Source organism: Pan paniscus, chromosome 10 (assembly GCF_029289425.2).
Source record: "Pan paniscus chromosome 10, NHGRI_mPanPan1-v2.0_pri, whole genome shotgun sequence".
Classification (NCBI taxonomy): Eukaryota; Metazoa; Chordata; class Mammalia; order Primates; family Hominidae; genus Pan; species Pan paniscus.
Window position 1 is genome coordinate 6636154 of NC_073259.2, and position 25078 is coordinate 6661231.

A 25078-nucleotide genomic window follows, 5' to 3' on the forward strand; every position below is an offset into this window, starting at 1 on the left:
CATTTAATAATTAGGGGTATGGACTTGGGCAGTTTCTGTTCCTAATATTTATTATATGAAATATTTTTTGTATCAAAGCCTGTGTTTCCAGCCACACTTATACTAAAGGTTTGTATGTTTATAACAAGAGTTCTTATTCTTTCCCTTTTCAGTCACGTTTTTCGGTCACCAATTCATACTTGATGCTCTCTCAGTGCCGTGCGGGTATTTATGTCCGGTCAGCATTGACATGTTTCCAGGTCACTTAACTGAATCATGGATCCAATATAAAGTGCAGCTTGGGCATCTGGGTGCCTTTCATAAAGAGGCAGCAATGTGGGGTCTCACAAATGTTGTCCTGTGTGATGGTGGTGCCATCAGAATGAAAAACACTTAGAAGTGATGAGGGATGTGTTCCTACATACAAATCCATGTCCCACAGATGGAAAGGCTTTTATTTTCCTGAAATTAATGCTTAGAAGAACTGAGAGACAAGAAAATTAGGCAGTTGAGACTTTAGGTTTGAATGCCTAAGCTTTTTGCCTTTGTAGTAAGAATTTGTGTATTTAGGAGATACAGGATAAAATAATGTGGGGTGTTTTTTTTTTTTTGAGACGGAGTTTTGCTCTTGTCACCCAGGCTGGAGTGCATCACCCAGGCTGGAGTGCAGTGGCACAATCTTGGCTCACTGCAACCTCCGCCTCCTAGGTTCAAGTGATTCTCCTGCTTCAGCCTCCCGAGTAGCTGGGATTACGGGCATGCACCACCACGCCTGACTAATTTTTCTGTATTTTTAGTAGAGACGGGATTTCACGTTGTTGGCCAGGCTGGTCTTGAACTCCTGACCTCAAGTGATCCACCCGCCTCGGCCTCCCAAAGTGCTGCGATTACAGGTGTGAGCCACCACACCTGGCCGGTTTTGTTTTGTTTTGTTTTTTTTTAATGAGGTGCTTTGTTTTTTGCTTTTGGTCAGAGGTAGTGGTAGATTAATATATAGTATACAAAATACAGATTAGCGTGTAGTAATTAGATGCAAATGATTATATGATTTATTTATTTTTCAAATTTCTGACGTATACTTTTCTAAGGCTTTGACCTCCTTAACTGTGTAGAAGGGTCACCAGATTCAGTAAGCACCTTCGCCATGACTGATGCCTTGTAATGGGTTCAGCTAATAGGAACCAAACCTGATACTGTCAAATAGGATTAGTAGTGATACTGGCTGGCTTGAGCTGTGCCTGAATGCCAGTGGATAAGAGTCAGTGGGTTCTTTGGCATCTTGAGCAGCCTGGTTGTTGAATTTCATATTCCACTAAGGTCTTTACTCTGTGGTTGCAGTCCTTTTCTTTTAACTGAATCAATATTCAGTCTGTTCTGACACTTCCCTTTTGGACCTTTTTTTGTTTGCATGGTGGAGTGTTGTGATTTTTACTCTCTTGGCAAATTTCAGGTATATAATACAGCATTATTAATTACACGCTGCTGTATATTAGATCCCCAGAACTTACTTGTTTTATAAGTGAGGGTTTGTACCCTTTGATCAGCATCTCCCCATTCCTCTCCCTGTTCCTATCCCCAGCCCCTGGTAACCACCATTCTCTTCTCTGTTTCTTTGAGTTCAACTTTTTTCAGATTCCATATGTAAGTGAGATCATACCGTAATCTGTGTTATTTCTGATCTCAGTTTTCACTGAATGCTTTTTGTCCTTGTATTATGAGTTGTGTTTTTCTGCTTCTTTGCTTGTCTGGTGAGTTTGGGTTGGATGCCAAGCATTGTGAGTTTTACCTTGTTGGGTGCTAGGCATTTTGTATTCCTGTAAATATTACTGAACTTTGTTTTGTGATGCTGGTAAAATACTTGGAAATAGTTTCATTCTTTTGGGTCTTTCATTTAAGCTTTGTTAGATGGTACCAAAATTGCATTTATTCTAAAGCTAGTCTCCTCGTGCACCGCCCCCCCCCCCCCCGTTATAAGCCAGATATTAAAGAGATTTGCAAAAATTTAAAACAATTACATTCTTCTTACTATTTTAGGGGGAAAATACAGGTTTTTGAAATTAAAATGTTACTTTGATTAACATAATGGGTTTATTGTTATTTAAAAGCTGTTCTAATTTTTTTTTTTTTTAAAAGATACAGTGTCTTGCTTTGCTACCAAGGCTGGAGTACAGTGGTGTGATCATAGCTCACTGAAGCCTTGAACTCCTGGGCTCAAGCGATCTTCCTGCTTCAGACCCCCGAGTAGCTAGAACTATAGGTGTGTGCCACCACACTTGGCTAATTTTAAAAAAATTTTTTTTGTAGAGATAGTGTCTTGCTATGTTGCCCAGGGAGGTCTCGAACTTTTGGCCTCAAGTGATCCTTCTGCCTCAGCCTCCCAAAGTTTTGGGATTACAGGTGTGAGCCACCGCACCTGGCCCTAATTTTGAGTATAGCAAATATTGATAGATATAACTCACATAAATAAAAACTCAATAATTGGGGGTCCTCAGTAAATTTTTTTTTTTTTTTTGAGACATAGTTTTGCTCTTGTTGCCCAGGCTGGAGTGCAATGGCGTGATCTCAGCTCACTGCAACCTCCGCCTCCCGGGTTCAAGTGATTCTCCTGCCTCAGCCTCCTGAGTAGCTGGGATTACAGGCATGCGCTACCACGCCTGACTAATTTTGTATTTTTAGTACAGACAGGGTTTCTCCCTGTTGGTCAGGCTGGTCTTGAACTCCCGACCTCTGGTGATCTGGCCACCTTGGTCTTCCAAAGTGCTGGGATTACAGGCCTAAGCCACTGTGCCCTGCCGGTCCTCAGTAATTTTGAAGAGTGCTGAGGAGTCCTGAGACCAGAGGGTCTGAGAATGGTAATGGAAGGGAACATTCAGAACATGTGGGTGCCTGAGGCTTCTCTAGAGCAGGGTACTTGCCCAAAGGGGCTTGGGATTTTGCTTCCTGTTCCAACCTAACCTTTGTGTTGCCCTGATATCTTATTTTCTGTTACTGGAGGCATCTTCCAAACTCAGTTCTCCAGGTCACGGAAACAAGTCAATGAAAAAGCAGGACAGGCGTCACTTCTGTTATAAGCTTACCACTTCGGGCTTCTAGTCTCTGTTTTCAACATTTTAGTGATGTTGTCTCTTTCTCTATGTGTACACTTCTGTATATGCTTATATGCATGCTGATCTATGAATTTGAAAAGAAGTTTGTTGTGCTTTACCTAGCATTTCTGGGTGTTTTGTAGCAGTAGGTGTGGTGGGTTGAATAGTATCCTCCATAAATCTGTGTCTACCTGGTACTCAGAATGTGACCATATTTGGAAATAGGGTCTTTGAAGCTATTATTAGTTAAGGTTTGAGATAAGATCATGATGGAGTGGGTTCTAAATGCAATGACTGGTGTCCTTATAGAAGAGAGAGGACATATAAAGATACAAAGAAGAGGGTGAAGTGAAGGTGGAAACAGAGATTGGAGTGATGCATCGTCTACAAGACGAGGAGCCAGGAGACAGCAAGAGGCAAGGAAGGCTCTTTCTCAGAGCCCTCATAGAGAGCAAGGTCCTGCTACACCTTTATGTCAGACTTCTAAACTCCAGAACTTTGAGAGGAAAAAAAAAAATCTATTGTTTAAAGCCACCTGGTTTGTGGTCCTTTGTTAGGGCAGTCCTAAGTGAGTAAAACAGTTAGGTTTTTCTGGATTTCTAGCTCATATTCAGGTCATTATCAGGTATTTTCAGGTTATTATCAAAGCATTTCAGGTATTATCAGGGAGACTGTTAAGATATATGTCATGTCAGAAATAACACACCAAAAATAAGGTTCTTATTCTCTCTCAAAGCTAAAACCCATTTAGTCTTCTTCATCAGAAACCTGGGAACCCATGTTTGACTTACCTCTCTTTTATCCCTTATATACAACTAATAAAAGTCAAGCTCCTAGACATGACACTGATGCTTTCCGTGGCTAAGGCCTTGTCTTCTGCTGCACCTCACATAACTTACCGCCTATTCTATGCTTTAGCAATTCTCTATTCATAGCTCTCTGAGAAGTTAACATCCTTTCTAATCTTCATTATTTGTGTTATCTCTGCTCAAAGGTTCTTCCATTATCTTCCTCACCAGCCATCTTCTGCTCATCTTTACGTGCTTTGAGGTATCTCCAAGCAAGCTGAGTGCTTCTTTTCTGTACTTTAAGAAAATATTCTCTACACTTCTGTTGCAGCACTTTCTATAATATATTTATGTGATCTATTTTGGCAACATTCTTCTCCATTAGGTTGTAACTTCAGCAGAAGACAGGAAATATCTTAGTTATCTTTGTGTCTCCAGTAACCAGCCCAGTGTAACTTTTCCGATATACAAATACCATGACTTTCTCCTGCTTAAAAATCTTCACTGACTTCCATTTGCAAGTAGGATAAAATTTAAGCATCTTATTTTGGCAGGCAAGGATTTATGATCTACTATCTTTTCAGGCTTGTCTCTTCTCCTTCTTCTCTTACTTTATGCCAAGCAATACCAAATGAATTTATAAGTATATCATGCTGTTTCATGTTTCTAGATTTTAAAGTATTCTATTTCCTCTTCCTAGATATCCATGCATTTCTCTCTGCCTTCCCTTTTGTATCTAGTGATGTTCTCTTCATCATTCAAAAACCAATTCAGACATTTATTCTTTTAGAAAACTTTTCTGACTCTTTTGACATACTGTTCATAGGAGAGATTTCCCTGCCTGCCTGTGTTCACCTGTGTTCCTTTATGCTGGTATTCTTTGGTATGTGATAACAGATTATAATCTTTGATGTCATATCTAGTCTTTGAGTTCCAGTCCTTCTACTCATCAGTTCTTTTTTCTTTTTCTTTTTCTTTCTTTTTTTTTTTTTTTTGAGACAGAGTCTCGCTCTATTGGCAGGCTGGAGTGCAGTGGCACCATCTCGGCTCGCCGCAACCTCCAACTCCCTGGTTCAAGCAATTCTCCTGCCTCAGCCTCCCGAGTAGCTGGGATTATAGGCATGCGCCACCATGCCAAGCTAATTTTTGTATTTTTAGTAGAGACGGGGTTTCACCATGTTGGCCAGGATGGTCTCTATACCCTGACCTTGTGATCTGCCCATCCTGGCCTCCCAAAGTGCTGGGATTACAGGTGTGAGCCACCACGCCCGGCCATAGTCCTTCTACTCACCAGTTCTTTAATACAATATGAGGTAAACTATTTAACTACGCTGAGTCACAGTTTTATCATCTTTTAAAATAGGGAGATAATGTTAGCTACTTTATAGTGCTAAATGTTTTAAGTGAGATAGGATTACTGAGGATAAAAGGGTGGGCAAAATATGGGCCAGGAGTGGTGGCTCATGCCTGTAATCCCAGCACTTTGGGAGGCCGAGGCAGGCAGATCACCTGAGGTCAGGAGTTCGAGACCAGCCTGGCCAACATGGCGAAACCCTGTCTCTACTAAAAATACAAAAAAAATTAGCTGGGCATGGTGGCATGCACCTGTAGTCCCAGCTACCAGGGAGGCTGAGGCAGGAGAATCTCTTGAACCCAGGAGGCAGAGGTTAACAGTGAGCCGAGATTGTGCCACTGCACTCCAGCCTGGGCGACAGAGCAAGACTGTCTCAAAAAAACAAAAAAATATATAATTTATAATATATTACATATTATGTATATTATTTATATGTATTATATATAATACATATTATATAATATATAATATATTTATATAAATTAAATATATGTATCATATATAGTATATATAATATATAAATATATAAATGTATATATTATATAATTATATATAAAATATAATTATATATAATTATATATTGTTTTATATTATATATAATATATAATACATACAATATAATTATATATAATATAATTATATTTATTTACATAATATATAAATATATAAAATTATAAATATATATCATATAATTATATATAATTATATATCATATATTATATAATTATATATATTATATATCATATATGATATAATTACAATATATGATATATATTATATAATACATGTTGTATATAATACATATGTTGTATATAATATATTATATAATATATGTTATATATAATTAGTTGTATATAATATGTAATATATAATATATGTTATATATAATATATTATATATAGAAATATTGGTAAGTTCTGTATAATAATGTTATTAAGTTCTATAAGTAGAAAAAAAAGTGTTAAATTCTATTACAAAATACCCTGAGAAAGGATGAGGGAGATAGTATTTGTCTGTTGGGGGTTTGGAAAATATTTATTAAAATGGTAGCGTAGGAAAAGGACCTTGAAAGATGTGTTCAGTAGGCAGATTTTTTTTAAGTGGTAGAGGGTTAAGGATATTACAAGCATAGGACAAAATGTGAACAATGACAAGAAAGAAGGAAAGTATAGTATTTATTCAGAGAATGGCAGTACTGCTGCAATGGAGAGCCACTGGAAGTGGGGCAAGGAGGCATATGGCAAAGGTTAGGCAGTGCTGGTACATTGGGACCGTCTGACCACGGAGGACCTTGAATTCCCCGCTGTGATCCTGTGGGTGAGGGTGGTGTTAGAGAATTAGTGGTTAAGAGTGTGGGGTCTGGAGGCAAGACCACGTAATCTTAAATCTCTGCTTATTTGTAGCTGTGAGATCTTGGGCCTGCTATCTCCTCCACGGCCCAGTTCCCCACATTGCCGTGAGAGAGTGTGACGTTTTCTGCAGGGAGAATGCAAGGGAAGAAAATACGATACCTGAGAACAGAACTGTGAGGATTTTAACGTATATACAGTAGTCCTCCCTTAACTGCTTTTTTGCTTTCCTTGGTTTCTGTTACCTGTGGTCACCTGTGGTCTGAAAATATTAAATGGAAAATTCCAGGAAAGAACAGCTCACAGATTTTAAGTTCAGCTTTTTTTTAAGTAGTGTGATGAAATCTTATGCCATTCTGCTGTGCTCCACCCTGGAGGTGAATCTTCCTTTTGTCCAGTGTATCCACGTATCCACACTACCTGCCCCTTAGCCACTTAGTAGCTGTCTCGTTATTAGATCGACTGTTGCAGTATCAGTGCTTGTGTTCACATAACCCGTATTTTATTTAATAATGGCCCCAAAGCATAAGAGTAATGATGCTGGCATATTGTTATAATTGTTCTATTTTGTTACTAGTTATTGTTGTTAATCTCTTACTGTGACTAATTTGTAAATTAAATTTTATTATGTAATAGGTATGTATATAGAGGAAAAACATAGTGTGTATAGGGTTTGATACTGTCTGTGGTTTCAGGCATCCACTGGGGGTCTTGGATTATATTCTTTGATGACAAGGGGGGATTACTGTATATGGTGACAAAAATATACATGAACACATGCAGGAAGGCCCAGAAAACTGTTTAATTCAGAAATAAAGTAGTAAAGTAAAACAGGTATGTTTTTTTTTAAGGAGTTGATATGAGACTGAAATCATTGCTTAAGCTGGGAGGAAAACAAAACAAAACAAAAACCAGAATAAAGACGAATGACAAAAAAAGAAGGATGATAGATCAGAGGTCATGCTATGGACAAAGGGTAGATTTAGTAGGTGTAGGAGGAAGAAAAGAATAGTATTTGTGATTCAGAAAAAAAATTTAGAGTTTGAAAGTTCTCGGGTAGATCTTTCCAGATTATAATTAGGTTAACTATGTATATTAAAGTAGAATAGAGGTAAATTACAGATGAAAGACTCTTTTGAAGGAGCATGGTAGAACTTGTGGTGAATAATGACAAATGGGAGCTCAAATGATTATTCCCTACTTTCTGGCTTGGTGAGACTGGTCGCATAGAAGTAGTTGGTAGAAATGTAGTTTAGCAGAGTGAACTATGGTTTATCTACATGTTTTTCCTTTCCATATGGTCCAACATAATTTGTAAGTACTTACAGTAGTAGCAAGTACTTATTATAGCAGTCTCCAATGAGACTAGTCTTGTTAAGAAATTTTCCATACTACTTAACTGAACAGGAAGTACCACCGCACACACAGTATTGCTTCTCAGATACCTTGTAGTTTAGATAGGCTACACATTGGATATCCCTTACCTAAAATGCATGGGACTAGAAGTGTTTCAGAGTTTGAGTTTGGGAATATTTGCATTATACTTATGCTCACTGGTTGAGCATTCCTAATCCGAAAATCCAAAATGTTCCATTGAGCATTTCCTTTAAGTGTCGTGTCAGTGCTCAAAAAGTTCTGGAGTTTGGAGCATTTTGGATTTTGGATTTTCAGATTTGGGGATGTTCAACCTGTATTAGATCTTCCTGAGTGCTTTGATGTACCCTAAATATGAAACATTATTCATATTTTCTTTGTGGTTTAATCCACGTTCAGATAGGAAAAATAAGACAAGTTAAAGATGAGAGACCATAGAACCATACTTGATTTCTTAGATTTGCACTGTTCAGTCTGGTAGCCACCAGCCATTTGTGGCTATTAAGTACTTGCAATGTGGCTAGCCCAAATTGAGATGTGATATAAAGGTGAAATATACATTAGATATCAAAGACTTAGTATGAAAAAATATGAAATAGCTCATTAATAGTTTTTTATATGGGTTATATGTTTGAAATGACAATAATGAAAAAAGAATGTAAAACAGCTTATTAACAATTTTCGGCTTGAAAATATGACTCATTATTTTCCTGTTGAACAGCACTGAATCTATGTGTGGGGTGCTAAAAGCTTAATAAAATTTTCTGTGAATGGATTTTAAAATAAGTATCATTAGATTTCTTGTTATTTTAAAGTTATATCTAATGAAAGGCATTAAACTTCAGGGATAAAGGTAACTAGTTACCAAACTTTTTAGCTGGTTAGTCTTGCTGTCTAAAAAGTAGACCTTTGCTTTTGCTTTGTATGGATATCTAAGTGCATTATGGGGTTGTTTTTCATAAAAGCCTCATAGCCTATGACTAGACTGTATTATCTGATATAGCCAGTGTTATGCTTGGTGATGCTTTTTTTCCCTTTTCCTCATTTTAGATTTTCTAAAGCAATGTAGCTTCACTTGGAAACTTGTTAGAAATACTGATTTTGAACCCCAACCCTGTTGAATCAGAAACTAAGGGCTTGATTTAGCCCTCCAGATGATTCTGATGTGCGTGAAGTTTGAGAAACATAGTTGTAGAGATTCCATTGTGTAACGGTGAGCACACTGGACTCTGAATCCAGAGAAACATAGATGTAGATAATACTACTTTTATAGAATAACAAAACTCAACCTCTTTATAACCTTTATAACATATCTATTTGAAAGGAATTACATTCTTTTCTTTTTAATTCATCACTTGTAAAACTCTTACATTCTTAGGTGGATGCTCTCCGATTGCGTTTGGAAGAGAAGGAAACCATGTTGAATAAAAAGACAAAACAAATTCAGGATATGGCTGAAGAGAAGGGGACACAAGCTGGAGAGATACATGACCTCAAGGACATGTTGGATGTGAAGGAGCGGAAGGTTAATGTTCTTCAGAAGAAGGTAAGGTGCAGGTGTTTCGAGTTCAGTGGCCCATTCCTCATACATCTTCACTCCTACCACTAAGTTATTTCTAAATGCTGTCAGAGTTTCTTGCTCATTTTTCAGTTTATATTTTTGTGATTAGTAATTTGGAATTGTTGTTGCGGTAGGTAGATTGTTAAGACTGCTCTATATATTCAGTTTTTAAAAATTTAAACACTGTTAGTATCTTCCAGTAGTGCTTTTCATGCTGTTTCTCACAAGTGCCTTGTAAATTGCCAAAGTGTTTGAACTGACATTCTTCTGCCCCTTCTGTCTTTTATTGAAACTGTACTAAACTGGTTTAGTACATGGACTTGGGATAGTACAACTTCATTTGTGTGTTTAATAAGATGACAATTTTAAGCTGAGACCAGTAGCATCCAGACAAACACATAATTCATATATGAGCAAAAAAAAGTGTGTGTGTCTATTTCAATACAAATCTTACTGTTCCTTAGTGCTTGTTCTTTCCCCTTTTTTCAGTTAATATATTTTGGTATTCTTTCCAAGGGTTTCTTCATTGTTGTTACTAACAGCATTGTATGGATATACTATAGCAAAATTTCTACTGATGGACATTAATTTTGCTAAAAATTTCTTCCTTTACATAAAATGATTAATAGTAAAAAATGTTGTACATGTTTAGTTTATACATATGTCAAGTCAAGTATATTTCTAGGATAAAGTCCTTAAAGTTGAACTGCTGAGTGAGAGGATACGCATTTATAATTTTGATGGATTTTGCCAAGTAATCTTAAAGAGACTGTACCAAGTTTCATTTTTACTATCCGTGATGAAAGTGTTATATTCCCACATACTTGTCTGCAGAGTGTGTTAAAAGGCTTTTTCACTTTTTGGCAGTCTGATAGGTGAGCAAACAATGTCAGTGTAGTTGCAGTTCTTTCATTGGAAGTAAAGTCGAACAGACTTTTATATTTAACATCCTTTCTATTTTCTATTATTTGTTTATATGCTTTACCCATTTTTATTTTGAGTTCTTTCCTGCTTTTTTAAAAGTTGATTTGTAGAAATCTCTTCCCAATTTAAAAATTAGTTCTTTTGTCTGATGTGAGTTCTAAACATTTCTTCTTGTTTGGCTTATTTATTGAGATGGAGTCTCACTTTCTCGCCCAGACTGGAGTGCAGTGGCACGATCTCGGCTCGGTGCAACCTCTGCCTCCTGGGTTCAAGTGATTCCCCTGTCTCAGCCTCCCAAGTAGCTGGGACTACAGGTGCCCGCCCCCACATCTGGTTAATTTTTTGTATTTTTAGTAGAGACGGGGTTTTACCACCATGTTGGCCAGGCCGGTTTTGAAGTCCATGGCCTCAAGCAAGCCACCCACCTGGGCCTCCCGAAGTACTGGGATTACAGGCGTGAGCCACTGCACCAGCCCCCCTTTTTTAAAAAAAAAGAAATAAATAAAACAGATGTTGTCCAGGCTGGTCTGAAACTCCTGGCCCTAAGCCATCTTCGCATCTCAGCCTCCCAAGGCCACTGCTCCTAGCTCTGTTTGGCTTTTGACTCGTGTGTGTGTGTGTGTGTGTGTGTGTGTGTGTGTGTGTGTGTGTTCAGACTTCTTAAATAAAGTGAATTTTTTAAGGCTTCTGGATTTTGTGACATATTACAAAAGTTATATTTTAGAATATTTCTTATTTTCTAGTGATATTGATCTGTCTGTATCCAGTAACATTGTTTAAATTTTTGTGTTTTTGTGATATATGTTAATAGCTAATTCCTTCTAAGGTACGTTTCTTTTTCAGAAGTGCCCTAGCTTTTTTTTTTTTCTTGGCTATTTTTCCATTTGAAATTTAGAATCAGCTTTTATCATCTCCTGCCTTTAATTCTTTCCGTTGTGTTTTTTATTGGGAGTATATAAAATTTGTAGTTATTAATTTATAGAGAATTGACAAGAATGGGGTATATCTTTCCATGAATTCATTTTTTGTTTCTCAGAAATGTTTTAATGTTTCCTTCATAATAGATTTTATACATTTATTAAGCTTCTTCCTAGGTTTTCTTTTTGTTATAAAGTGTTATGTTTTTCATTACATCTTCTAACTGCTTGTTTTTTTGTGCACATGAAGGCTTGTGATTTCTCTATATCAGTTTTGTACTTAGTCATCATACTGAATTCTCTTAAAGGTTTGGATTTTTTTTTAGTTTATTCTTTTGGCTTTTCCAAATATGTAGTGTTATCATTTCTAAATAATAATTATCTTCCTGTGTTCAGTTTTAATGTATGTAGCCCATTTCCTTCTCCTTCTGCTTATGCGTACCACACTACACGATACTGGACATCTCCACATTATACCTGATCTGAATGAGAATGCTTTTAGTTCTCTCCCACTAAAGTACAGTGCTTGCTTTTGTGTTAGAATTGATAGCTACATTAAGAAAGTATCCATCAAATAAAGTGAGTTAAAACTTAAACTTTTTTTTATTATTTTTTGTTTCAGTAGTTTTTGGAGAACAGGTGGTGTTTGGTGACATGAATAAGTTCTTGAGAGGTGGTTTTTGAGATGTTGGTGCACCCATCACCTGAACAGTGGACACTGTACCCAATGTGTAGTCTTTTTATCCCTCACCCACTCCCACTTCCCCTTGACTCCCCAAAGTTCACTGTATCTTTCTTATGCCTTTGCGTCCTCATAGCTTAGCTCCCACTTGTAAATGAGAACATGCAATGTTTGGTTTTCCATTCCTGAGTTACTTCACTTAGAATAATGGTCTCCAACTCCATCCAGCTTGTTGCGAATGCCATTATTTCGTTCCTTTTTATGGCTCAGTAGAATTTTGTGGTATATATATATATATATATATATATATATATATATATATATCACATTTTCTTTATCCACGTGTTGATTGATGGGCATTTGGGCTGGTTCCATATTTTTTGGAATTGCGAATGTGCTATTGTAAACATGCCTGTGCAAGTGTCTTTTTCGTATAATGCCTTCCTTTCCTCTGGGTAGATACCAGTAGTGGGATTGCTGGATCAAATGGTAGGTCCACTTTTAGTTAAGGAATCTCTATACTGTTTTCCACAGTGGTTGTGCTAGTTTGCATTCCCACCAGCAGTGTAAAAATGTTCCCTTTTCACCACATCCATGCAAATATCTATTTTTTTATTTTTAAATTATATCGCATTGTGGTTTTGATTTGCATTTCACTGATAATTAGTGATGCAGAGCTTTTTTTTTTTTTTGAGATGGAATCTTGTTCTGCCGCCCAGGCTGGAGTGCAGTGGTGCAATCTCGGCTCACTGCAACCTCCGTCTCCCGGGTTCAAGCAATTCTCCTACCTCAGCCTCCTGAGTAGCTGGGATTACGGGTGCTCGCCACCACGCCCCACTAATTTTTGCATTTGTAGTCGAGACGGGGTTTCACCATGTTGGCCAGGCTGGCCTTGAACTCCTGATCTCAGGCAATCCGCCCGCCTTGGCCTCCCAAAGTGCTGGGATTACAGGTGTGAGCCACTGCACCCAGCCCTTGTTGAGCTTTAATATGTTCTTTGGCCATTTGAGAATTGTCTATTCATGTCTTTAGCCCACTTTTTGATGGGATTATTTGTTTTTTACTTGATGATTTGAATTCTTTGTAGATTCTGGGTATTAGTCCTTTGTTAGTTGCATAGTTTCTGAATATTTTCTCCAATTCTGTAGGTTGTCTGTTTACTCTTCTGACTATTTCTTTTGCTGTGCAGAAACTTTTTAGTTTAATTAAGTCTCATCTATTTATCTTTTTGTTGCATTTGCTTTTGGGTTCTTGTTCATGAAGTCTTTGCCTAAGCTGACATCTAGAAGAGTTTTTCCAGTGTTATCTTCTAGAATTTTTATGGTTTCAAGTCTTAGATTTAAGTCTTTGAGCCATCTTGAGTTGATTTTTGTATAAGGTGAGAGATGAAGATCCGGTTTCATTTTTCACATGTGGCTTGCCAGTTATCCCAGCACCATTTGTTGAATAGGGTGTCATTTCCCTGCTTTGTGTTTTTCTTTACTTTGTTGAAGATCAGTTGGCAGTAAGTGTCTGGCTTCATTTCTGGGTTCTCTATTCTGTTCCATTGGTCTGTGTGCCTGTTTTTATACCGGTACCATGACTGGTTTTGGCAACTATAGCCTTGTATAGTTTGAAGTTGAATAATGTGATGCCTCCACATTTGTTCTTATTGCTTAGTCTTGCCTTGGCTATGCAGGCTCTTTTTTGGTTCCATATGAATTTTAGGATTGTTTTTTCTAGTTCTGTGAAGAATGATGATGGTATTTTGATGGCAATTTCATTGAGTGTGTAGATTGCTTTTGGCAGTGTGGTAATTTTCACAATATTGATTCTACCCATCCATGAGCATGGGATATGTTTCCATTTGTTTGTGTCATCTGTGATTTCTTTCAGCAGTTTTGTAGTTTTCCTTGTAGAGGTCTTTCATTTCCTTGTTTAGGTATTTTACTGTTTTTTTTTTTTATTTTTTGGCAGTTATTGTAAAAGGGGTTGAGTTCTTGATTTGATTCTCAGCTTGGTAACTATTGATGTGTAGTAGTGCTGCTGATTTGTGTACATTAGTTTTGTATCCTGAAACTTTACTGAATTCATTTATCAGATCTAGGAGCTTTTGGATGAGTCTTTAGGGCTTTGTAGGTATATGACCTTATCATCAGCGAACAATGATAGTTTGACTTCCTCTTTACTGATTTGGATGTCCTTGATTTCTTTCTCCTGTTTGATTGCTCTGACGAGGACTTCCAGTACTGTTTGTTTGTTTTTTTTTAATTTTATTATTATTATACTGTAAGTTCTAGGGTACATGTGCACAATGTGCAGGTTTGTTACATACATATACATGTGCCATGTTGGTGTGCTGCACCCATTAACTCGTCATTTAGCATTAGGTATATCTCCTAATGCTCTCCCTCCCCCCTCCCCCCACCCCACAGCAGTCCCCGGAGTGTGATGTTCCCCTTCCTGTGTCCAAGTGTTCTCATTGTTGAATTCCCACCTATGAGTGAGAACATGTGGTGTTTGGTTTTTTGTCCTTGTGATAGTTTGCTGAGAATGATGGTTTCCAGTTTCATCCATGTCCTTACAAAGGACACGAACTCATCATTTTTTATGGCTGCATAGTATTCCATGATGTATATGTGCCACATTTTCTTAATCTAGTCTATCGTTGTTGGACATTTGGGTTGGTTCCAAGTCTTTGCTATTGTGAATAGTGCCGCAATAAACGTACGTGTGCATGTGTCTTTATAGCAGCATGATTTATAATGCTTTGGGTATATACCCAGTAATGGGATGGCTGGGTCTGTTGAATAGAAGTGGTAAAAGTGGGCATCCTTATCTTGTTCCAGTTCTCAGGGGAAATGCTTTCAACTTTCCCCCGTTCAGCATAATGTTGACTGTGGCTTTGTCATAGATGGCTTAAGGTATGTCCCTTGTATGCCAATTTTGCTGAGGGTTTTAATCATAAAGGGATGCTGGATTTTGTTAACTGCTTTTTTGGGGTCTATTGAGATGATCATCTGATTTTTATTTTATTTTATTGGTATTAGTTTTGATCTTTCAATAGGAATATTTTCAAGTAATAGACCTAATAGTTTCAAAACATTTTTCACTTCTCATGCACTTGATCATTGTATATTTTTCTCCCATTGTGCTTCTCATACATTTACTTCTTATTAGGCACAATAACATGTTGGTAAGAAATATGACCAGACAACTTTTAGTGGATTAGAAGTTACTTGTAATTTTTACTATGATTAATAATGCGTAAGCCTTTTGAGTTCCATTTCCTATTAAACTTTTCTTTAAGTGTAGGATATTATTAGTAAAATATGAATTTTTAAAATTTCGCTGGTTATTGCAGTTGTGGAGTTTGTGAGGAGGGGAGTGATTTCATTATTTGATTTCATACAGTGCAAGTTTCTGAAGGCATCTGGATGCACAAAGACTCGATTCACCACTGTGCCAGCAGCCTGTTTGTTGCTCTAGGCTGATTATACCCAAAATGTTGGTGACATGATGGATTATCACTTTCATTAGGTCATAAGTGTTAGGGGCATATATTTTACTTTTATAACATTTGTTTTTCAGCTCCTATTTTCTTCGCTCTCATTCTATAAGGATTACTTCATTTAAAACCAAAGTGTTGAAAGATTGCGTGGGTCTTCAGTCATTAAACTTTGCCTTTCAGATCATGAGAACATGACAGCAAGCTACTAAAAAAGCCTTAGATGATTCATGTTGCTGGAAGAAAAGATATACTGGTTAGAATTCAAAGGTTGTTTGGAAGTAACGCATTTCTTATTTTTAACTAGGTAAAAATTTTTAGAAAAGTTTTTGTATTGGTCCATTTTCACACAGCTATAAAGATACTACCTGAGACTAAGTAATTTATGAAGAAAAGAGGTTTAATTGACTCACATTTCCATATCTGAGTCGCTAGGGAGGCTTTGGGAATCTTATAATCATGGCAGAAGGTGAAGGGGAAGCAAGGCACGTCTTACATGGCAACAGGAGAGAGACAGACACACACACACACATATCATGCAAATCTTGTATATATTTTCTTTGTCCTTCCTCTTCATCCTTCACAGAAGGCAGCAGAGGATCAGTAATTGTGCTGTCTTAGTACACCACACTGCCCCAATAATTCATCATGTTACAAACTTTTATGTGTCTTAAAACTTACCAGATAGTACAACTGTTTTCAAAATTGGTTTATGTTATTAGTGCTTCTTTTTTATTTTATTTAATTAATTATTTTTTGAGACTGAGTCTCACTCTGTTACCCAGGCCGGAGTGCAGTGGCGTGATATTGGCTCCCTGCAACCTCTGCCTCCCGGGTTCAAGTGATTCTCCTGCCTCAGCCTCCTGAGCAGCTGGGATTACAGGCGCCTGCCACCTCGCCCAGCTAATTTTTGTATTTTTAGTAGAGACGGGATTTCGCCATGTTGGTCAGGCTGGTCTCAAACTTCTGACCTCAGATGATCCTCCCGCCTCGGCCTCCCAAAGTGCAGGGATCACAGGCATGAGCCACCAAGTTTGGCCTAGTACTGCTTTGTAGACAATTACCTTTATGCCTGTTATTTTCAGTGCTTAGATCCTTCCCATTCTGTGTACTTTTTTTGTTGACGTTACTGTATTAATGTGGTCAGAATCAACATTTGTGATGTATTTCCAGCACCATTGTTGGCTGATAAAATAGAGATAGCTTTAAATTTAGTATCCATAAAAAATAAAATGAATACCGTAGGTTTAGAGAAGTTTAAAGTTCTCAAGGGATCTATGTATTTTTTAAAAATTATATAAAAATAACTTTAAAGTAATCTTTTTTTCTTGGTAAAACGTGCAGTTTTATGTATTTTTAGGCAGGAGTAACAACTTTTTCCACATTTCCATCCGGAGAACAAAGGTCAAAACAGCATTTATTATTCTAGCCATAGTTTTACTGTTTAAACTTTTGAAATTTTGTGTAGCACCATTGAGAGAAGATTAGTGCTTACAGCTGAAACTTAGTTTTAATACAGTATCATATATACATATATATTGGTTGATTTGTTTTTGAGACAGGGTCTCACTGTGTTGCCCAGGCTGGAATGCAGTGGTGCAATTATGGCTCACTGCAACCCTTGTGTCTGGAGCTCAAGCAGTCCTCCTACCTCACTTCTTGAGTAGCTGGGACTACAGGCACATGCCACCATGCCCAGCTAATTTTTGGTATTTTTTGTAGAGATGGGGTTTCACCATGTTGGCCAGGCTGGTCTCGAACTCCTGGACTGAAGTGATCTGCCCACCTCGGCCTCCCAAAGTGCTATGATTACAGGCATGAGCCACCATGCCAGACATCTTTTTTTCATTTTTTGTTATCATTTATTTCTGAAACTCAGCCAATATGATGTATAGAGACAAATACATAGATATTGACTGGCAAAAAGTCGTGGAGATAAAGCGTATTACTTGAACAAGACTTCAGATTGAATATTATTATTCTTTAGTTTTCATTCATTTGCCTGCTTTGTGAGGTATTAGGAATGACATGGGTGGTGGTGGATACAACATAGAAAAATTTCACCTGCTTAATATTACTTGAACTAATCTCTGGGACCATAGTCCCTTGGCCATCACCAAGACTGAGAAGAATCGAATCAAGATTTTGCTTTAGGGGAAGGTTGTTTTGAATATCTTAGGGGGATTTACAGTGCACCCTCCTGTAGCTTACATTGCAAAGCATTCTGGCATGGGATAAGATGTTCATAACTCTGTGTGTTGTCTTTAAACAGAGTCTTTGAAGCAGTTCCCTCAGACAGCACAGGACATTTTCCTACTGAAGGAACTCAGATGCAGTTTAGGCATACTTATATGTGGAAACTATCCATCTCATAGTTTACTACTGAACCCTGAATTAGCTGGTAGCAACAACCCCCTACCCTCTCTCCCGCAGTCAGAGGCTTCTCCTGATAGCCATGGCAGTAAAAATAGAACAGTAGAACTAAAATATTTTCCAGAAGCAGAACATATTCATAGGGAAAGGATAAATTCAAAGTTATTTACAACTCTTTTATCTTCAAACCATTACATATAAATTGATCAAATAAAAATAGCTAGTCTAATGTGTTTTGAGCAGGTATTACCATTTTTATTTATTATTTATATTGCTTATTTTTGAATCATGATATTTCAGGCTTTTTATTTGATGAGTCAACATCTTAAGATTCCTAATGAGAATGGGATATGAAAAATAATTGGGTCATTGTTAACAATGATAAGTCATTTTGACAGTATGTGTACTTGATATGATCAATGATACTTCACCTCTGTGGTTCTCTTCCCCAAAACGCACAACCCCAGTCCAATTATGAACAAAACAGTAGACAAATCCCAGTTAAGAAACATTCCACCAAACAACTGACTAGTAGTATTCAAAACTGCCAAGCCTCCAAAAACTAGGAAAGTCCAAGAAACTGTCACAGCCAAGAAGAGCCAAGGAGACATGCCATCCAAACATAATGACATATCCCAGGCAATATCTTGGAAGAGAAAAATGGCAGCAGACAGAAACTAAGGAAATGCGAATAAAGCATGGACTCTTGTTAAGAATAATGTATCCGTGTTGATTAATTATGACAAATGTGTCATACTAATGTAAGATGTTAACAGTGTGAAATCTGGCCTCTGGGTTCCCGGGAACTCTCTGTATCACCTTCTCTGTACCATCCTCACCTCTCTGCAAATCCAAAACTATTCTAAACAAAAAGTGCATTTAAAAAATCAATTCAAATTTGGCAGCGTATTAGGGTTAAGAATAATAAGGTAACAGTGATTTTGAGAGAGCTCAAAAATAAAAAATTTGGAATGGCATTCTTTTCAAAGCTTGGTGGACCCAAAACCTATAAATACTTCAGTGGGGGAGATCAGGGATTTTACCTTCGGAACATTAAGGTTGTATGAATTTATTGGGGAAGAGGGAAGGCTACAAAGCAGTCAACCTAATTCTATTTGTCTTCTTTGCCCCTGGCTTCCAGATCTCTCTCCAAGTCACCATAGACCATGTGCACCCCAATATTGAATATCTCATGAACAACCAGGACAGATTTGATCTAAGAAAGACTCAATGCAAGAAATCCCTGTTATATTCCAGTGGAGAGTGTTATGTGGAATGGACCCCTCCATTTGAACTCTTAAATTCTGTTTCAATTCAGGTCATTATTCTCCTCTGCTTTCCTTGGAGGTTTATACAAATCTTAGGTACACCAGGAAACCATCCTTTCAGCCAGGGTTCTTTCTCAGTGCCAGGCACTTTTCTATGTGAATTATATCAACAGGTAACCCTGTGAACCATGTTGCTACCTAACGCTGTTGACAAATTTCAGTCCTGTTTCATTTCACACAACTGCCCAACTTTTGGTGGATCAGAAGACAACAGGTAAAGATAACCAAGTAGCCACCAAATAAGACTAGGAGGCTTTCCGCAAAAAAGACAACTTTCTGAAATGCTTGGTGAAACTGTTCATTAGACAGAATGTACATCACTGGATTGATGATGGAGTTTAAAAATAGCTCAGCAAGGCTGGGCGCGGTGTCCCACGCCTGTAATCCCAGCACTTTGGGAGACCGCGGCAGGTGGATCACGTGAGGTCAGGAGTTTGAGACCAGCCTGGCCAACATGGTGAAACCCTGTCTCTACTGAAAATACAAAAAATTAGCTGGGAGTAGTGGCAGGTGCCTGTAATCCCAGCTACTCGGGAGGCTGAGGCAGGAGAATTGCTTGAACCCGGGAGGCGGAGGTTGCAGTGAGCTGAGATTGTACCATTGCATTCTAGCCTGGGAGACAAGAGTGAGACTCGGTATCAAAAAGAAAAAAAAAAAAAGCTCAGCAAGATGAAGATGTTTAATATGGTTGGGTATCTTGGCTGGCAGAGAAACAATAAAGAGAGGCAGCCAGCAGATGATAAAAGCCCCTAAAATGATCGCCAGGGTTTCTGTGGCTTTCCTTGTTTGAAAGTAAATTTCCCGTTGTACTAGGACACTATAAGCATGCTTGATTTTCATGTGATTAACAAGCAGAGGAGAGCCAGTTAAGCGCCTTTGCCTCTCATGGAGGCTGGGGTTGAGGGAGCAGAGTGAGCTGTGATGACCTGGGCAGTGGTGCTGTGATGATGGCTTCTGGATGTTCTTGTTGGGCAATGTGTGAAGATGATGAACAACACAACCAAAATGTAGAAGGTCTTACATGTGGAGTAGGTGGTGCAAGAGATCTAGGAGAAGAGCACTGGGATAGAGATACAATTTGAGATGGCCCATTTACTATACTACAGGGCATTGGTGATGGCCCAGTACCTGGTCAGAGCAACAGACAGAAATATCGGTTGGAGGCCATGTAGCACGTGATGCTAGAAGACAGCCAGATGTTGCACAGGAGTTGGCCAAATTTCCAGGTGTGTGTGATGGTCTATGTGATGCTCATGGATATGAACAAGGAGCCAGTGAGATAGTTGGCTGGTGTATGTAGCTTCCTGGTGAGGAAGATGGTGGTAAGCAGAAAGGTGTTGGAGAGAGCTGTTGTCAGTGCGATGATGGAAAGGACCACAGCAAGAGATCTCTAGCCCCTGGAAGTTCCCAGCTCCTAAGCCTCCGGTATTGTTGTAGTATCAAGGGATCCGTTGGAGGCCTCCTGGAGGATGTCTTCCATTGGATGGTTTTGTGAGGGCGTTCTAGGGAGCTTTCTCTTCCACAGTCATAGCTTCTCCTTTCACAGTTGTCTGTAAAAGGTCATCTTTCCATTTCCTACTTCTGGGAACCGTACATCAGAAGAGCAAACCACAACAGAAAATCTCCAAGGCTTGATTACATGAAGAACACTGAGGTGACTCCTAGCTACAGTTAAAGGCTTTTCCCAAATCAGATTAATCCCAAGATGTCTCTCTGTTCTAGAACTCTGATAGACACATGCTGAATATGTTAGACAATTGCAGGTTATCACAGCACTGTGGGCAAAGCTCCACAATTTCTTGCCTTTGGTATTTTGACTCTTTTTAAGGCTTGAGACTTGTACGTGTTTAACTGTGCCTTCAGAATATTTCCCATCCTATTCCAAAGAGATTGTGGATTTCAGGTTGCTGCCTGGGAGCTTTTAAAATTAGAGACAAAAGGGAGTACCAGCTTATTCAGAGAAGCAGTCCAGTCAACAGCTCACAGTTTCCCTAGGTGAATCCTGACATATGATTGGTACTTAATTTTGGTTCCTTTTCTACTGACTGTTTTTGAGCCTGAAAAGACAAACATTCCAGTTACCAAAGCTTGAAGAATGCATGAACTCGGAGAAGGGAAAACAAATGGATCACTGTGAGTTTGCCAAGCGGGGCAGGTGTTCGAAGCCCCTCCCTGGCCGTGCGTGTGGAATGCTGGGCTTGCCCTCCTGGGCCCTCCTTTCTTCACATGGTCGGATTTTGGCCTACATAATCACAGCCGCCAGCCCTGCGCCTTCCCCTGGCCCTTTCCCTTCCTGCACTTTTGGGATACTCCATTTCTTTTTTTGTTAATTAATAACTTTATTTGTTTGGAGTAGTTTGGGAAGTTCCCAAGTGTACCTGAATAATGTACATTGTATTCAATAGGTAATTTTTCATTTCTCCCCTGCCTGCCTCCCCCTGCTCTGAGTCTCTAGTGTCCGTTATACCTTTCTGTATGCCTTTGGGTACTCAGCACTGCCTCCCTCTTATGAGTGAGAACATGCAGTATTTGGTTTTCCATTCCTGAGTTACTTCACTTAGGATGATGGCCTCCAGTTCCATCCAGGTTGCTGCAAAAGACATGATTTCATTCTTTTTTTCATGGCCAAGTAGTATTCCATGGTGTGTGTGTGTATGTATATATACACATATACATGTATATATACACATATACATGTATATATACACACATACATGTATATATACACACATACATGTATATATACACACATACATGTATATATACACACATACATGTATATATACACATATACATGTATATATACACATATACATGTATATATACATACACACACGTGTATATATGTGTGTATATATACACACACATACCCATGTGTATTTATACACACACTTTCTGTCTCTTGCCACATGTAAAAATTAAGCTAGGTGGATTAAAGACTTAATCTAAGACCCGGAACCATAAAAATTCCGGAAGAGGACACAGGGAAAACTCCTCTGAACATTGGCTCAGGCGAAGGATTTATGACAAGGATCTCAAAAGCACAACAAAATAAAAATGAATAAATGGGACTTAATGGACTTAATTAAACTAAAAAGCTTCTGTACAGCAAAATAAATAATCAAAAGAGTAAATAGACCACCTACAGAATGGGAGAAAATATTTGCATCATATTCAACAAAATATTAATATCCACAGTCTACAAGGAACTTAAATCAACAAGAAAAAAAAATAATCCCATAAAAAATGGGCAAATAGCATGAATAGACATTTCTCAAAAGAAGATATACAAATGCCCAAAAATGTATGAAAAAATGCTCAACATCACTAATCATCAGGGAAATGCAAATTAAAATCACAGTGAGATGCCACCCTACCCCATCCAGAAGGGCTATTATTAAAAAGTTAAAAAATAATAGCTGGTATCATGGATGTGGTGAAAAGGGAACTCTTACACACTGTTGGAGCAAACGTAAATTAGTACAACCTTTATGGAAAACTGTATGGATATTTTTCAAAGAACTAAAAGTACATTTATCATTTCAGGCTGGGCGTAGTGGCTCACACCTGTAGTCCCAGCACTTTGGGAGGCCGAGGCAGATGGATCACCTGTGGTCAGGAGTTCAAGACAAACCTGGCAACATGGCCAACGTGGCGAAACCCCATATCTACTAAAAATAAAAAAATCTGATGGGCATATTGGTGCGTGCCTGTAGTCTCAGCTACTTGGGAGGCTGAGACAAGAGAATTGCTTGGACCTGGGAGGCAGAGGTTGCAGTAAGCCTGGATCGTGCCACTGCACTCACAGGTCGAGACTTCATCTCAAAAAAAAAAAAAAAAAAAAAAAGATTTATCATTTCATCCAGCAGTCCCACTACTAGGTGGCTACCCAAAGGAAAAGAAGTCATTCTGAAAAAAAAGACATCTGTGATGTGGAATCAACCTAAGTGCCCATCAACCAATGAATGGATAAAGAAAATTAAACTTTCCTTTTTTTTTTTTTGAGACGGAGTCTCGCTCTGTCGCCCAGGCTGGAGTGCAGTGGCGCCATCTCGGCTCACTGCAAGCTCCACCTCCCTGGGTTCACACCATTCTCCTGCCTCAGCTTCCTGAGTAGCTGGGACAACAGGCACGTGCCACCACGCCCGGCTAATTTTTTGTATTTTTAGTAGAGACGGGGTTTCACCATGTTAGATGGTCTCGATTTCCTGACCTCGTGATCTGCCCACCTCAGCCTCCCAAAGTGCTGGGATTACAGGCGTGAGCCACCGCGCCCTGCTGATAAGTATTTTTTTTAAAAGCCCTGAGAAATGACAACGTAGGATTTAAAAAATGGCTTGTATTAACAGTATGAGAGTAATATGTGTTCAAGGTAAAAAATAAATAAATAAATAAAAATAAAAATTACCAAAACATATGGAGTGAAATTAAAGTTCCTTCTCCCATCCTTTGTTCCTCTCAGTGCAGTTCTTTAGGGTTATTAACTGTTGTTAACAGTTCTTTGTGTGCTGTTTCATAAAGTTTCTATGCATATCAAGCATTTATGTGTTATATACCTTTTAAAAAACAACTGGAATCATACTTTTTATTAATTTAAAAATAAACATTTTAATATCATCTTATATGCAGCTTTATCTCATCTTAAAAAATATCTACATGGTTTTCTGAATCATACTTCTACCATAATTTAACTAAATTTAACCTAAGATTTACAGGTAGATGAAGATAGGGGTTTTTCTTATTTTATTTTATTTATTTTATTTTTTTGAGACAGAGTCTCACTCTGTCGCCCAGGCTGGAGTGCAGTGGTGCAATCTTAGCTCACTACGGCCTCTGCCTCCCGGGTTCAAACAGTTCTCTCCTGCCTCAGCCCCCTGAGTAGCTGGGATTACAGGCGCGCACCACCACACCTGGCTAATTTTTGTATTATTAGTAGAGACAGGATTTTACCATGTTGGCCAGCCTGGTCTCGAACTCCTGACCTCATGATCTGCTCACCTCAGCCTCCCAAAGTGCAGGGATTACAGTTGTGAGCCACCACGCCTGACCTCTTGTTGATTATAGTAGTATAACGCATAATGACATAACCGTCTCATTCATGAGTTGATATTGTATGCATGTAAAATGTCGATAGCTGTTTAATTATCCACCAAGAGTCTTCCACTGATTTACACGGAGAATGTTTTTCTGCACAGTTTCATTAAACATTTGTTATCAAACCTTTTTAAATTTCCACTGACTTGGTAGGCAATTCTGAAGTGTCTCTTTTCTTGCTTAGTATTCCTTTAAAGTTGAGTTCTCATTGAGCATTTTTTCATAGGTTTTTGTTTTGTTTTAATTGGGAGGTATATGTTAATTTCTTTTCCATATTTTTCTGTTTGATGATGTATTTTTTCTTGTTGATTTATAGGAAGTTTTTCCTCTAGTAAATACATTGGTCTATTTCCTTTTATGTTTTACAAATACATTTTCCTGTTTTTTGTTTTTTGTTTTTAACTTCATTTATGTATTTATTTGGGGGTTTATGTCACCAAATTTAATAGTACTTTTCTTTATGTCCTCTCAGTTTTAGGTCACACTTTGAAAGTCCTTATACATGCCAAAGTCATTTTTATATTTTTTTGAGAAAGGGTCTCACTCTGTCACCCAGGCTGGAGTGCAGTGTCGCAGTCTCAGCCCACTGCAACCTCTACCTCCCAGGCTCCAAGCCAACCTTCCACCTCAGACTCTCGAGTAGCTGGGCTACAGCCGCACACACCACCATGTCCAGCTAGTTTTTTAGCTTTCTGTAGAGACAGGGTTTTGCCATGTTGCCCAGGCTGGCCTTCAACTGCCGGGCTCAAGCAGTCTGCCCTTGCCAAGGTTATTAAATAATT

At 38.3% G+C, this 25078-nt stretch overlaps 1 protein-coding gene across 22 annotated transcripts in view; it reads left to right on the forward strand.

Moving 5' to 3' along the window:
* ERC1 (ELKS/RAB6-interacting/CAST family member 1) overlaps positions 1 to 25078 on the forward strand; it is a 535420-nt gene that overhangs the window by 146167 nt on the left and 364175 nt on the right. For all 22 annotated transcript variants that reach the window (XM_055095228.2, XM_055095230.2, XM_055095233.2 and 19 more), the window contains one exon: positions 9309 to 9476. In XM_055095228.2, the coding sequence (XP_054951203.1) occupies positions 9309 to 9476 (168 nt within the window). The remainder of the gene's footprint in view (positions 1 to 9308; positions 9477 to 25078) is intronic.